Source organism: Tachypleus tridentatus, chromosome 4 (assembly GCF_004210375.1).
Source record: "Tachypleus tridentatus isolate NWPU-2018 chromosome 4, ASM421037v1, whole genome shotgun sequence".
Taxonomy (NCBI): Eukaryota; Metazoa; Arthropoda; class Merostomata; order Xiphosura; family Limulidae; genus Tachypleus; species Tachypleus tridentatus.
The window spans coordinates 106,934,304-106,948,102 of NC_134828.1; the positions used below are offsets into that span (position 1 = coordinate 106,934,304).

The 13,799-nt window shown below is 31.9% G+C and overlaps 1 protein-coding gene across 1 annotated transcript in view; it reads right to left on the reverse strand.

Moving 5' to 3' along the window:
- Positions 1–9,446, reverse strand: part of LOC143249852 (KAT8 regulatory NSL complex subunit 1-like) — a 50,142-nt gene extending 40,696 nt beyond the window's left edge. The window contains 4 exon segments of the mRNA XM_076500401.1: positions 645–853; positions 855–1,466; positions 1,468–1,983; positions 9,302–9,446. Of these exon segments, the coding sequence (XP_076356516.1) occupies positions 645–853; positions 855–1,466; positions 1,468–1,908 (1,262 nt within the window). The 5' untranslated portion in view covers positions 1,909–1,983; positions 9,302–9,446.
- Between the last annotated feature and the right edge of the window lie 4,353 nt (positions 9,447–13,799).

A 13,799-nucleotide genomic window follows, 5' to 3' on the forward strand; every position in this document is an offset into this window, starting at 1 on the left:
CATTCCTGACTTTGGACTAAAAGTAATGTCAAGCATGGGACTATAAAACAAACACAGTGAAGTCACACTACCAGGTACGTGGACAATGCCAGGAGCCTCATTATAAACTGGCAAACTAAGAACTATTATTTCTTTATAAACTATCAATTTGACATACAAAAGAAAATTAACTCATTACATAATTCTCAATCCTACTAGCCATTGTTGTACAAATTAAACAGTATGTGTACAACAGGTAGAGATGGTCACTTACAATTTAAAAAATATCTATCAGCAATTATACAAAGTAAATTTACAGCAACAAGGGTTGTACAAATAATCAGTTTATGGCAATAAGCCTAGACCACCTTACTCCAATAAATGTTATTGAATTTATCAAACTATTCAATCATTATGAGCCTCAAATGTTTATAAGCTATTACACTACTACAATCAAGCAATTATATCACAGACATTTTAAAAAAAATTATGAAATCTCTTTAAACAAAAATGAAAGAGAGAAAGGGGAGTTATTTTCTAGAACAATGAACACTAATTCAAACTCACAAATTAAAAATTATTATGCTTTTGAACAATACAAAAAAAAACTTATTTTGCAACAAAAGAAAGGTATGGAAATAACTTCTAATAAATTAAAAACTTACATAGGTAGTTCTTGTAAATTGTCATGCTTCGGATCTCCAAATCCTTCGTTCTCATCACAACTTTCTCCACCAGAACTGCTTTCAGTTTTATCCGAATCAAATGCAGTTTCCAAATGCTTCAGATTGATAGATAAAGTGCCAGAAGCTCTTCTAATTTCCTTTTTTTCCTTCAATATTATATTTGACAGAAACTTTATCTTTCTGTGGCAATTGTGAATCTTCATGCTCAATTGAGCACGTATCCTGATGTTTATTTCCCTTCCACAGTTTCGAAGACCGGTTCCAGGATTCCAGTTTCTTCACCAAATTTACCAAAGCAGCTGTGGAAAGGTTTTTAACATCTTCATTTTTGAAAAGTTCCGATTTTATATCTGGAGATTCCCGAAGCTTCGAAGATGAACAGTTTTCTTGCAGCTGTTTCTGACACGGAATTCCAAGTGTCATCTGTTGATAGCCAACAAAAGCCTGCAGCTGTCTTTCTACGTGTCTTTGAGCTTGTCTTAACTGCGTTTTTCGTAGACGACGCAGCAAGTAATCAGCTCGTTTTTGCAGTCTTTCATTGCAAGCAGAATTTCTGTTATTTACTGAAGCCAAATGAAAATTACAAGTTTCTTGTACTTTATCATCATTGACTTTGTCATTAGACACATCAGGACCTGAATATGTCTTTTCCAGTGTTGTCATTGAACCATTCCAACCATTTCCAAGTGTCTTCTTAGGAAACAAAATATGTTGTCCAGATTGAATACATGTTTTCTGCAGGTGACCTAAGGAGGCTACCTTGTTTTTCATGTCTTTCTCAAATGATACGTTAGCATTCAAAAGACCCATGTTGTCTTGCACACCAAAAAATGTCTTTATTCATTGTAAATAGGTTTAAATTGCTGGTATGTTTGTCCCCAGCAGCTAGGTTTATCCCACTACTAGGCTTTTCACAATTCACAAACTTTTTACTAGTCAAAACATTAAACTTAACACAGCTATGAGGTTTTTTTATCTCATGAACAGCCCTTATTACCTTGGGTAAAAACTGACACTTTCTCAAGGCATCTTTTGAGGTTTCTGTATTATGTAATCCTTTGTTTTTTGTCACACACGGGGCATTTCGGTTGTTGCCACTATCAATAATGTTTAAAAACAAATTGTCATTTGTTCCAGTTACTGTACTCTCTGGAGATGCAGGACTACTTAAAGCTGATGCAGGAGAGAAAGGCAAGTTAAAATTTTCAGCTTGATTAGTAGTTTCTGTTAAGGCAGGGGCCATTGCACCACAGTAATGAATCCAGAAAGATACTCTCCTTTAAGAGTTCTTCTCTGCCGTAAGTATTCACTTTGTGACCTATAAACAGAATGATAAAATTAAAAAAAACAACCGAGTCTAAAGAAATAACACTGAAGAGTAAAACTAACAAAAGTTCTAAAGATGCAGTGAATGGTAACTAAAGTCATGAAAAAAACTAATTATATGCTGTTAAATAACCATGAATTTGTAAATGTTTTGTATTACAGCAAGCCTAGAAGGTTCTGTGGATTCTGAAGCACATGAATTATAATAAAATTAATTGATCTGCAAGTACACTTTATTTCAAATCACAACCAACCATTGTACGTCTATAAACTTAAGCACGTTTCTTATTCTTGCAAGGTGTGATGGTACTACACTACAAAATTTTAAGAAATAAAGGGACCTTTTATTTTTTATTTTCTTACATACTTATCTATTACTAGTATCCAATTCTACCCAAACTTCAGTGAAGTTGTCAGATCCACTCTTCAAATGTAATGGCTTACAGTATCCAGTGTTAAAGCACAGGTCACTTAACATTAATATTTTAATACATTTTTCTCACTGTATATTTAAGTTTTCACTTACTGATTACATTTATGTATTACACTTTTCCTCAATTGTATTCTACTGATATACTGCCTCACGTTACACGTACTTTACTATAGAAGGAAATACTAAAATTGCTATATTTTTGTCTATTTACAAAACAATTTTTATCCTCTTAAACATATTTGGAATGCATAAACTGACAAAGGCAAACAGTAAACTTAACATAAAATATACTGAAATTACTACCAAGTTTTTTCACTATCTGATTTATTCCTTATAAAAAACATATCAGATCTGTTGGTATCATACAAGTTAGTAGCAGATAATTAGTTGCGACAGTATGGTGCATTGTCCACCAGCTGTTAATGATGCATAAAGAATTATACATAAATCAAACAACTTTATTATTAAGATTCAGTTTTAAACAGGCATAAACCCTAGACATGCCAATACAAAATGCCCAATGCCACTGCAGGTATGTTAAATTATATGATTCTTCTGACAGACCTGTAAGGAACCAACTTATAGATGTAGTCTTTGAAGTTTACGTGGTTTTAAAAAACAAAACAAGTATAAACATTGTTAGGTATTCTAGTATAACTGGTTATTACAGACAGTTTGAAAAATTACATATTACAGTCAACACTCATCTCAGTTATAAAGACAATTTTCAACATTCAGAAAATAATAGAACAGCTTCTGAGAATATTTTGTTTTTATTTTGTACCAGCAATTAGAATTTTCCATCAAACCTAGCTTTTACACCTCATCCAGTTAAAACTACCCATAATTTAATTACAATAATTTTCAGTTACTTAAAAAAAATACACTAGATAAGATGGCATTAAGTACTCCACTGGACTGCAACCAATCTTCAATAGTTTACATTCCATTAAGGCTTACATAAACCTTACAAGCATAACAATCTTTTGACAAATTAAGTCACCATTTAACCCATAGTGACTATACTTAATTGTTTTACATTTAAGTAATGTTAGTTATAAAACAGACCTATCACAGCATTATAGTTTTCTCCACATGTGCAAGTTATTAGGAGTTATCTTCAAAAATGTTCTTAAAAAAATAAATAAAAAGTTTGAATGAATTACATGCCAATAAAAACAACTTTATTCAAATCCATCCCTGTTGTAAACATGAGAATAACTCTTAACTGACCTATATCTATTTAAAGCAGGACTAACATGGTTTGCCCAACTTTTTTGACAAACACCCAGAATTCCAGGGTTTAGCAAGTTATATTAATGATTTCAAATATGTAACTGAAGTTACATGATACTCACTACCATTATAAACTCATAGTGGAACGCTGGGTGTTAGAAGTACATTTTGACCCTATTTGCAAGTTTATTGGTTGAGATGAAATCAAAACTGATTTTTTCTTTTTTGGAAGGGCATATAATAATTCTTAACAAGACAAAATATTCATTGACTTGATCTTACAAGATGTAAATTCTACATTCTTCATCTGAATAGAAAACAGGAATATCTCTTATCTAATGTTACTCTGAAGAAAAAGGAATACGAGTCAATTTGGAGATGAGAATGATACAGAAATAGACCTCCAGCAAATCATACCTTGGGTATAGTACGCAAAATGTAGAGACTCAGAATCCATGCACACAAAGGTTATTGGAAGAAGCCATTAACATGGGGTAAGGCCAGAATCTTTGCCTTTATGTTACACATGCACACAAGTTGTTTCCATGACATATTTGTCCCACTATCACATACTTCAAGCAGATGGAAAATAAACAAGTATTTATGCTATTTCAAAGAAAAGATATTTGTAGTCAAGTTGCCAGATGTGGGTTTCTGTGCAGTTACTGATCAAACAGATACCTAACTTCCACTTTATACACATTAACAATTAAAAAAAAAAAAAAAAGTAAGGGTGGCATACATGTTGTTATCTACATGTGACAGCATTTCAGCAGAGCATGATTACTTCATACTCATGAAGACTAGTGACAGTAAGGTCTCAAAATTATTGTAATAACACTCAACTTTTGTAGTCTGTTTAATCAGTAAACGTTCACCAATGGATGGTTTTTGCCAATACAAATTTTTTACCTATTTTAGTATAAGAAACACTGCTAGCTTGAAATCCTCTCATGTTACTGGACAGATATGTAGGTATGTTTGTGAAAGTTGATTTATCTTCTCATTAACCTAGGATTAACAGTCATGATGGATGTCGAGACAATACACTTTTTACCTCCGTTACAAGACAACAGTTGGCAGTTACAATCAATACCCTCAGCTAATACTGCGACACTGAATTAAATTGTTGAAAAACAATATTACACTTGAAAATGGATTTGTTTATTTGCTTTTAAATTTCAAGCAAAGCTACATGAGGGCTATCTACACTAACTGTCACTTATTTATCAGTGTAAGACCAGAGGGAAGGTAGGGCAAAACATGTTTACTTGAAAATGGATACCAAAAAGATGTCACAATATAACAAACTTAAGCTATCAGTAAACTCTAGAATCAACTTCTTAGCACTAAGCAAACCAATGTTGCTATGAAACAGATTTGATATGCCAGTGATAAAACCAACTCAATTTCCACCAAGTTAACAGGTGTTGTGGTAAAGTTTGCAGCACTTAAGGTAACTAAATATCTTTATATCCTTTTCCAGTTTAATAGATTTAACTTCCAAAAGACAGTTCAATGCATATTAATATACACTTTTTTCAATTATATCAGAAATGTGCAATGATATTACAAAGCATACTGTCAGTGAATAATTATAAATCACATCAGAACCTGAAGATTGCTAATTAACTTATATACTAATGACTCATGTCCCGAAAGTCATTACTTATATATATATATATATATATACACACACACACACACTAGTGAGGGGTAAGACATTCAGTTTTTTTAAACCTGCTATATCACTTTTATCTTGATTATTTCACAATAGAATAAATTTATTACTATATGCTCGTCTTGAAGTAAGTAATGTACCAAGTTCTAACAACAGTAAACTACAGAGGGTTTTAATTGTTGGCAACAAAACTGATACGTTCATAAAGACACTTTGTTTTATTCAAACATTTAACATTATAATAGAAAACAATATGCAAGACATTAATAGGGCTGCTCATAAAATGACATCTTAAATCAAATACAGTTCCCACCATTCAATTTAAAAATACAACTTTGATACTGCTAACTTTAATATCTAAACTGTATGGGGTTATAAACCTTAAATCTTATGCTTGCAGACAGAATGTTCATTGTTTTGTTTTATTAGCCAAAAAATTTGTTTACAGTTTTTTCCTCATAAAAGTTATGATGAAATTGTTTCTAGCCTTATATTTTTCTTATTTTCAAGACTATATGGCCACTTGAAAAAGATCCACAGCTATAAATACTTGGTTCCATTCAACATATCTTTGAAAATTATACCAAGCATTTTGTCAACAAAATTTAAAAATACTTCTACAAATTGAGGGATCTACACACTTTAACAATATTGTATGAAAAAGATGATGTATTATAAAGCAAATAAAATGATCATTTACTATCACTGTAAGGACTAGTAAGAGAAACATTAACATTACAGTTTTAATTACTTACAATTTAATCATATATTTCCCAAAACACCAGTTGTAGAGAAATATTGAGATTGTTTACTTGTTGAAGCTGATAACTAAGATGCAAGTTTACTAATTAAAGATAAAAGTTTAAAATTTTTATTTTAATAAAACACTACGAGTAGCAATAAGTGCCATCCTTAACGGAGATGTACAGTAAACGATATGTTGTTATTTTACAAGTAGTGTGACTGGATGCCTAATTTTACTTTCAGAAGATCTTTGACTTATAACTTGATTTAACATGTCTTTCTCCCCACATTATGTTCTAGTAAAAATACAATTTGTTTGGACCACTTTCCAATAAAAACAAACATGCACGACAATAGAAAAATAGTGTATTTTCATAATACACAGAAATTTTAACAGCTTTGTTTCCTCCAAAACCTTTTGATATTTCACCTTAAAAACTTTCTTACAGCATTACTTACAAAAACCAGGTAGCAACATCTAGAATTAAGAACCCATTACAAATTACTCTTTAGAATGTTCCTCTGTAGCAACAACTAACTTAATCATAAACTTTGTTGTGTTTTAACATAAATAAACTATGTGTATCAGATTGCCAATTATGCAATCACTCACACCTGAAAAATTATAATCGTAAAGTTAAATCTCATCTCAAAAATCCATAAAAGAAGTTTATAAGTTTATGTCATATGCTACTTTTAAATATACACCATAATGAATGATCACCATATGCTTGTGTACATGTGCCAACGTCACAAGACCCATTTAACTAAAGAAAACAATTCACTTACACTCAAACAAGTTTATGGGTTAAAAACTCTCTCAATTACCAAAAAAGATTACATTTAAACTGTTAGGTACAAAGAACTGCTCAAACCCAAGCATAGATACATCAAAAACATTGCCATGCATTGATAGGTAATTATCTCTATAATATGACCAGCACTACTTCAGTGCAGTTTTAAAAATGGGGGACAATCTATACTTTCCAACCCTACACATTTGAAGAATTGTTCATGTGAAATCCATTACTTAAACAGAATATCTGTAACTTATTTATTTTGTAAAGTATTTCCAGTAAATCAAAGCCCAGAGAGGGCCAAAAGAAAGGTTACAGGACCTTTTTTCATATCTAGTTGTAATAAAACCTATCTTCCTGCCATAACAGGTAGGTTTTGCAAAATCTCCAATATCTACAAATTTTATGAAGAAAAATAAACAAAACACAACATATAATTATATCCAAGAATGTTCAATGCAGGTTTTCACAAAAACAGCGATTCACATTACTGCTTGTCATCAAGTGAAAAGCTCCAACAGACTACATGTGCTATCCCTATTATAGGTATCAAATCCCAGTTTTTGTTATCTTTCAGACTGTACTTAAATCTACTACAATATACTATTTATAAACAGCTTAAAACAATTACAAATTTATCAAAGCTTTCAAACATTTTACAGAAATTTCCAGTTAAAAATGAGTTATTTTACAGTCAAGACAATACTCAAATTAGTATAGATATTTAACAATTTACAAGGATAAGAAGGAACCTGTTTGTCGACCTACGCCATCCCATTAATTAAACTTTAAAATAAAAACTAGCCTCAAAGACAGCCCTTATTATTCAAATATTTAGTAAGCTTTTCCATACCCATAAACTACTTGTATATGGAAGTTATTCTACATGCCACCCATCCACTTAAAAAAATAAGTCTTAGTTGAAGATGACCAATACCTGTCCAAAATGTACGTGTGGCCCAGTTATACCATCCTCATCATAAAGTATGAAGAAAAAAAATGTATCAACATTAAAAATTCCTTTACAAACATCAGATATCCAATCAAAATGAAAATACTGTAAATACATATACGATATGTATTTCTGCTAAAATTTTTAAAAAAAAAAAAAAAAAAACTTGTAAGTTTCTTCTAATGGTTATGGGTTAGAGCCCTTCACAATATATGATGGAACACCAATCGAGCCTTTTCATCCAATGAATATCCTGACTTCAACTTTTCCAAAGAAACAAAAACTAGTCCACAAAATTTCCAAAATGTCCATTACCATTTTCCATAAAACATATTCTAACACTAATACAGGTATCCCTTCATTACAAGTTACAGCTTTTATTTTCCTTTAATTACAAATCAGATGTAGAACACACTATTCCCATACGTAATACGGCATTTGAATCCACCATAGTCACTACATCTTCGTGAAAAACATTTTAGGGCATATGTACTTAAAAAAGAAAAATGTTATGGCTTTAGTTTACTGAAATGATTAAGGCAAATAAATTTAGAATATCCCACACACATGTGTGAACAAAATTTTAAACCAAATAAAATGATAAAACTTGATTTTAAGAAATTGTAAAAATGCTCAATTCTATCCTTCAGAATTGTAAAGTGGTTTTGTATGTATATATTAAAAAATGCTTAAAAACCAAACATATACAATTTCAAGTATCATAATACATGCTTCTGCCATCAATCCATGAATCACTAAATACCCTTAATTATTTGAAAGTAACCAAGTTTTTGAACAATTATAATGTATTTTCAATTTATTAAATTTTAAACTACACCTATCTATATAATTTAACCCTCTAATAAACACTAGTATAGGGGTAGCTGTACAGAGACCTCAAAATAATATAATAGGTCTCAGAGGAATAGTATTATTATAAAGTGGCTAAAGTACTATAGGAAAGTAGTATAGTTTACCAGCTTCCTGAGCTAGACTCCCACCGAGTCCCAGTTCACTCCAGACTTAGCTTTTGGCAAACACTGGGAATAGCTAACTTAGCGAAAGCTGCAAGTGTAATAGATTATACTACAACATTACCAAACAGTCAGATATCCTAATTTGAAGTTCTTTACTAGATGTTCAACAAACTCTTGATATCAACATTTAAATATTACGAGCCATAGTTCATGGTATCACAGTTCTAAACCACAAAACCGGAATTCATTTAACAGCAACGATAACAGACGACAAAGAACTTCTCGCAAATGCTTGTGAGCCAAAATTATACCACGTGACCAAGGATCGTCCCTTTCTCCAACACTGCAGTACTTTGTGACGTTTTCCTGAATGTCTTAACTTACGACTATTGCAGACTTTCACACGCAACATTTTATACTTTAAAAATGTAATTTAGTTTGCATTCACACATAATATCACAGGTACAAATATATCTCGAATGGCTCTTACCCATTCACTTTCAAGTTATAAGGGTCAAAAAATGGACACAAAGATTCAGAACTCGCTGAACAACACCTTTCATCATGGCGGACACCCGTCTTCCAGCCAAGCGAATACAACAAAATTTTAGCTTACATCTAGCCTTATTTACATTCATGATGGCGTCATTTCCAGTTAGTCGGTCGAATACAGGTCTATGATTGGTTAATGTCTGTTGTGTCTTAGTACATTTTCTTTCATTACTCCCGGCTGTAAGTATACGTTTTGCTTGAGCTCAACAAATAATTTTGCAAATTTGTGTATAAAAGTTAATATTTTAGAAATATTTGTAGAAATATATTAATTATTTCGTTTTCAACAATGATAAACGTAACTTTAGAAAATTTTGTCTGGGTCCATAGTACAAAACGTAACATCTTTTGCTCGTGTGAAATGCTGCGTTGTGTTGATTTCCCGCCTAGCGTACCTTACTCTGGTTCCGAATAAGAAGTGAAAGCTCGGCATCTATCATTCAGCGCGGCACTTTAAAACTGTATTTGAACTATACAGGTTTTATTTTTCGTGAAAATCAAATTGGCTGTAACATATAAGTAACTTTATCCAAAATGTAAAACGAAATTTCTTTAGTCGGTGATGATATATTTCTCAAACTTACTAAATTACAATATATAAATTCAATGTCAGACCTAATTTTGAATGCCCTTGTTCAACTACAACAGACAATATAAAAAATAATAGAAGAAACATCAAACTATTTAATTTTGTTTTCTTACTAGGGCATTAAATCTTATTAAATAAACCAATTTTAATTCTCATTATATTAATATTACACTCGTTCTAGTAATATTAAGCCATGGTCAACAACGGCAAAGTACATTTAAAATAACTGAGAAACTATAAATTTAATTATTACGGAACTCATTCGAGTTTCAGCGACTTAAAGGATAACAGAGTACATTAATAGAATATATGTATAAATACAATAATAATATCTACATACAAACACACACGTATATATAAGCGTTCATTAGATGACTACATTTAAACAGATTAACAAAAGAAAAACTTCTGTTATGTAAATATACCTCCAAATAATAGGACAATGAAATACATTTTTTATTTTATTTTTGTACTGTTGGCGCTGAATCTGAAGGCTTATACGTTAAAAACCGGGTTTTGATACCAACTGTCGATATAACACAAATATTATACCGTATAGCTTTGTGTTTAATTACGAACAACTAAATATTTTAAGTTACACAGTGGAAAATAATTCAAAGTTTAGGCCACATTAACAATAATGTGAGAGCTTAATTTGTTGGGCATTTGGTTATATCATGGCCCGGTTGTTAGACGTAAGTTTGTTTTTAACAAGCCCTGCTATGACTGTGTCATTTCTTGGTGACAAAATTTCTGCTTTCTTTGTCGTCACAGAAAATTCAACCTCTTGCTTAGTAATGGTCAAGTAGTGCACAGGGATTTCCTGGTCAAGGACTGTGTAGTTCTTTGAAGCTAGTCTAAAACTCGCATTCATGTCTCTCCATGAAGTTCGTTTCCGATATGCACTCTTTCTCAGTGTCAATTACCCACACATCATGAAGTGTAGAGAAGTCTCCTATAATTAGGGTAACTTCTAACTGTCCTTTTCAAGGAACATTATGTTAAGTTGTTCGTTACTTCACTTCCTCTTTTATTGTTATACTTGGAAGCATTTGTTACAAATCGGGTCATACTATCGTAGCTATAGAACCCGTGTCAATCAGTATAGAGCAAAGCTGTCTATTAATAGGCTCGTGGACTCATGGATTGGTGTATTTAAACAATGAACTGTTATTTTATTTGGGGACTGAAGGGGGTATTATAGCTGAATTGTCTCATAAATCCAACTAATTCTTGTTTCCCAACTTCTGGTCAGTCCTTTGTCGTTTCTGTAGTCTGGTTGGGCTCGAAGACTTATATTTAGAGTATTATTTATTTATTTAACGCTGTTCAATCTTCACAGTCGTGGCTGTAATGGCCCGTTTTCCCACATTATTAACCATTCCTTCTTCCTGGTATCCTTAAGAATGGGTTTCATTCCATATAAGATTTTTTTTTGCAGTTTCCAGGAGTACGTCCTTTCAAATTACACTGGGAACAATTATTATATTGTGTATTTTCACAGTATAGAGTAACTAGTTGACTAATCAATCTTTTCAGTTTTTTTAAATTATTCTTTGCGTATGTTGGTATTTTATTATTATCTGACAATACTGTAACTTTGAGATGGTGTGTTTAATGTTTATCGGTGATTTTAATAGATTCTAGTTTCATTACTAACTGTAGATATTGCTTTAAGGGTGTACACCTGCTTTTCTTCAGCTTAATTCTCATATCCTCGTTTGTTATGGTGTCTATAAACAGGTCATGTACCTATGAATATATCATTTCACGAGGAGCATCCGGTAAAATAATTGTGCAAGCCTTTCCAAATATTGTTCAAGTTCAGCCAAGGTAGCTTTTTTTCTCCATGCCTTGTTCTAAAACTTTGTTCTGGATACTTATTTTTGGTGTAACACTCCGAACCTGTTAGATAAGATGGCTACAAATGCTCAATAGTTGTCACGGCTATCAGCTGAAAAGTAACTTAACAGTGTTCTTTTAAACGGACAGTAAAATGGATGCCCTGTTGTTTACTATTGCACCCGCTCACTGTGCAAATGATTTTAAACTGAGTTTGATAGGACTCCTGTGGTACCTTTCCATAACAGACTCTTCCTTTCTCAATTGGACACCTAAATTCTGGAACTGGTTTTATTGATGTCACTGCTGAGACAATCAAGAAAGGTCCTTCCGTAACAGGTGGCACAGCAATAATAGTAATAGACGTAGATAAAATAAATTATCTTGTCTTATTCCAAATGTGGTAGAAAATGATATTCTTAGCTAGTACTCTTGAGCAGATGTTGGTTTGATCTTTGCATTTGATAATTTATTTTCCAGATGTTACATCACGTCACTGGTGTTCTTTTATGTCTAATTAATGTCCTTTTCTACCTGGTTGATGTCTTTTTTTTGTACAAATCTTATTATCTTAACCTTTCTGTATTTCTCTGATGTTCTGCACATCTCCAAGTTTGTTATAGTAATTTCCATGTAGATCTTCGGTAGTTACATCGATCATTTATTTCTTTAACGAGATTTATCTTTAGCTTTCTTCTTTAAATATTATATCTTTTTTATCTTTCTCTTCTTACTTTCCTCTCACATTATTTTAAATTTCTGAGTCACTCCTTCTTCTATTTTCCTCTAATTTTCTGTCTCATCCTTCTCGATCTTCTTCTAAGTTTACATATCTTTCTTCTTGGTCATCTCTTAATCTTCTGTTAATTACTTCCTGACTTTTTTGAAATTTATTGCGCCGTTTCTCTTGATGTTATCTTTGTAATTTCAACCGCCCCAGTAAAGCTTGATTATCACTATGTGACCTTGTGATCATTATCGTTAATAGTTGAATTTCTATGTCAAGTACATCGAAAGTTCTAATTTAATTGCATCAAAACAATATTCTTCTTTGTTTAAATATCCACGAAAATAATTCAAAGTACAGTCCAAGAAAACTATTGTAATTAAACTTGTATCCTTCTTTAACGTATTCCAAACTCGAGAACTTGGACACTTTCTTAAACTGTTATTGGCTTGCGTTACAAATGACATTTACGTAAGATAAAATCAAATTATTTGTGTAAAGTAACTTAACAGGTGTGATAGCAAAAATTGATATAAATATTTCATGAACACACTGGCTGATTTTCACATAAGACTTCTCGCACTTCAAAACTATCTCGTTTTTCGTAAGCTACCTTCAACTGTACAAAAATATTTGACATTAGAGCTTTTTAGACATTATAGCCTCTCTTATCATCATGTAATGTCTGACCAACGCATAAATTATAACATTAAAAATATAACTTACAATAGTATAAACATAATATGTTTTTACCCGCCTTCAAGACTCATTTGAATCGATTGGAGCAACTTTTCTCTCAGAAGTTTAGTGTTGCTGAGTTTTTGTTATAATGTTACGATCAATCTCACTATTCGTTAGTAGAAGAGTTGGTGGTAGATGGTGTTGACTAGCTGTATTCCTTCTTATCTATCATTGCTAAATTAGAGACAGCAAGCGGAGGTAACCCTCTAGTGGCTTTGTGGGAAATTAAAAACAAACACTTCTTACTTTTCTGAATGGTTTTTCGTTTGACATTTCTAAAGCTATTTCATCAGAAGTAAAATAACCCAGAGACAACAATTACATATAAGTACATTGTTTGTTTTACCGCATAATAGACTAACTGCGTTATTTCCACTACTGAAATCAAAACCCACATTTTGGCATTATAGACTCTGAAGCTAACTACAAAACCATCGGACAGTAATGTTAATACCAAACAAAACTTTTTTGTCTGTTTATTTTTACTGTTTGCACAAAGCTTCACGAGGGCTACATGAAATCAAAGTGCGGGTTTGC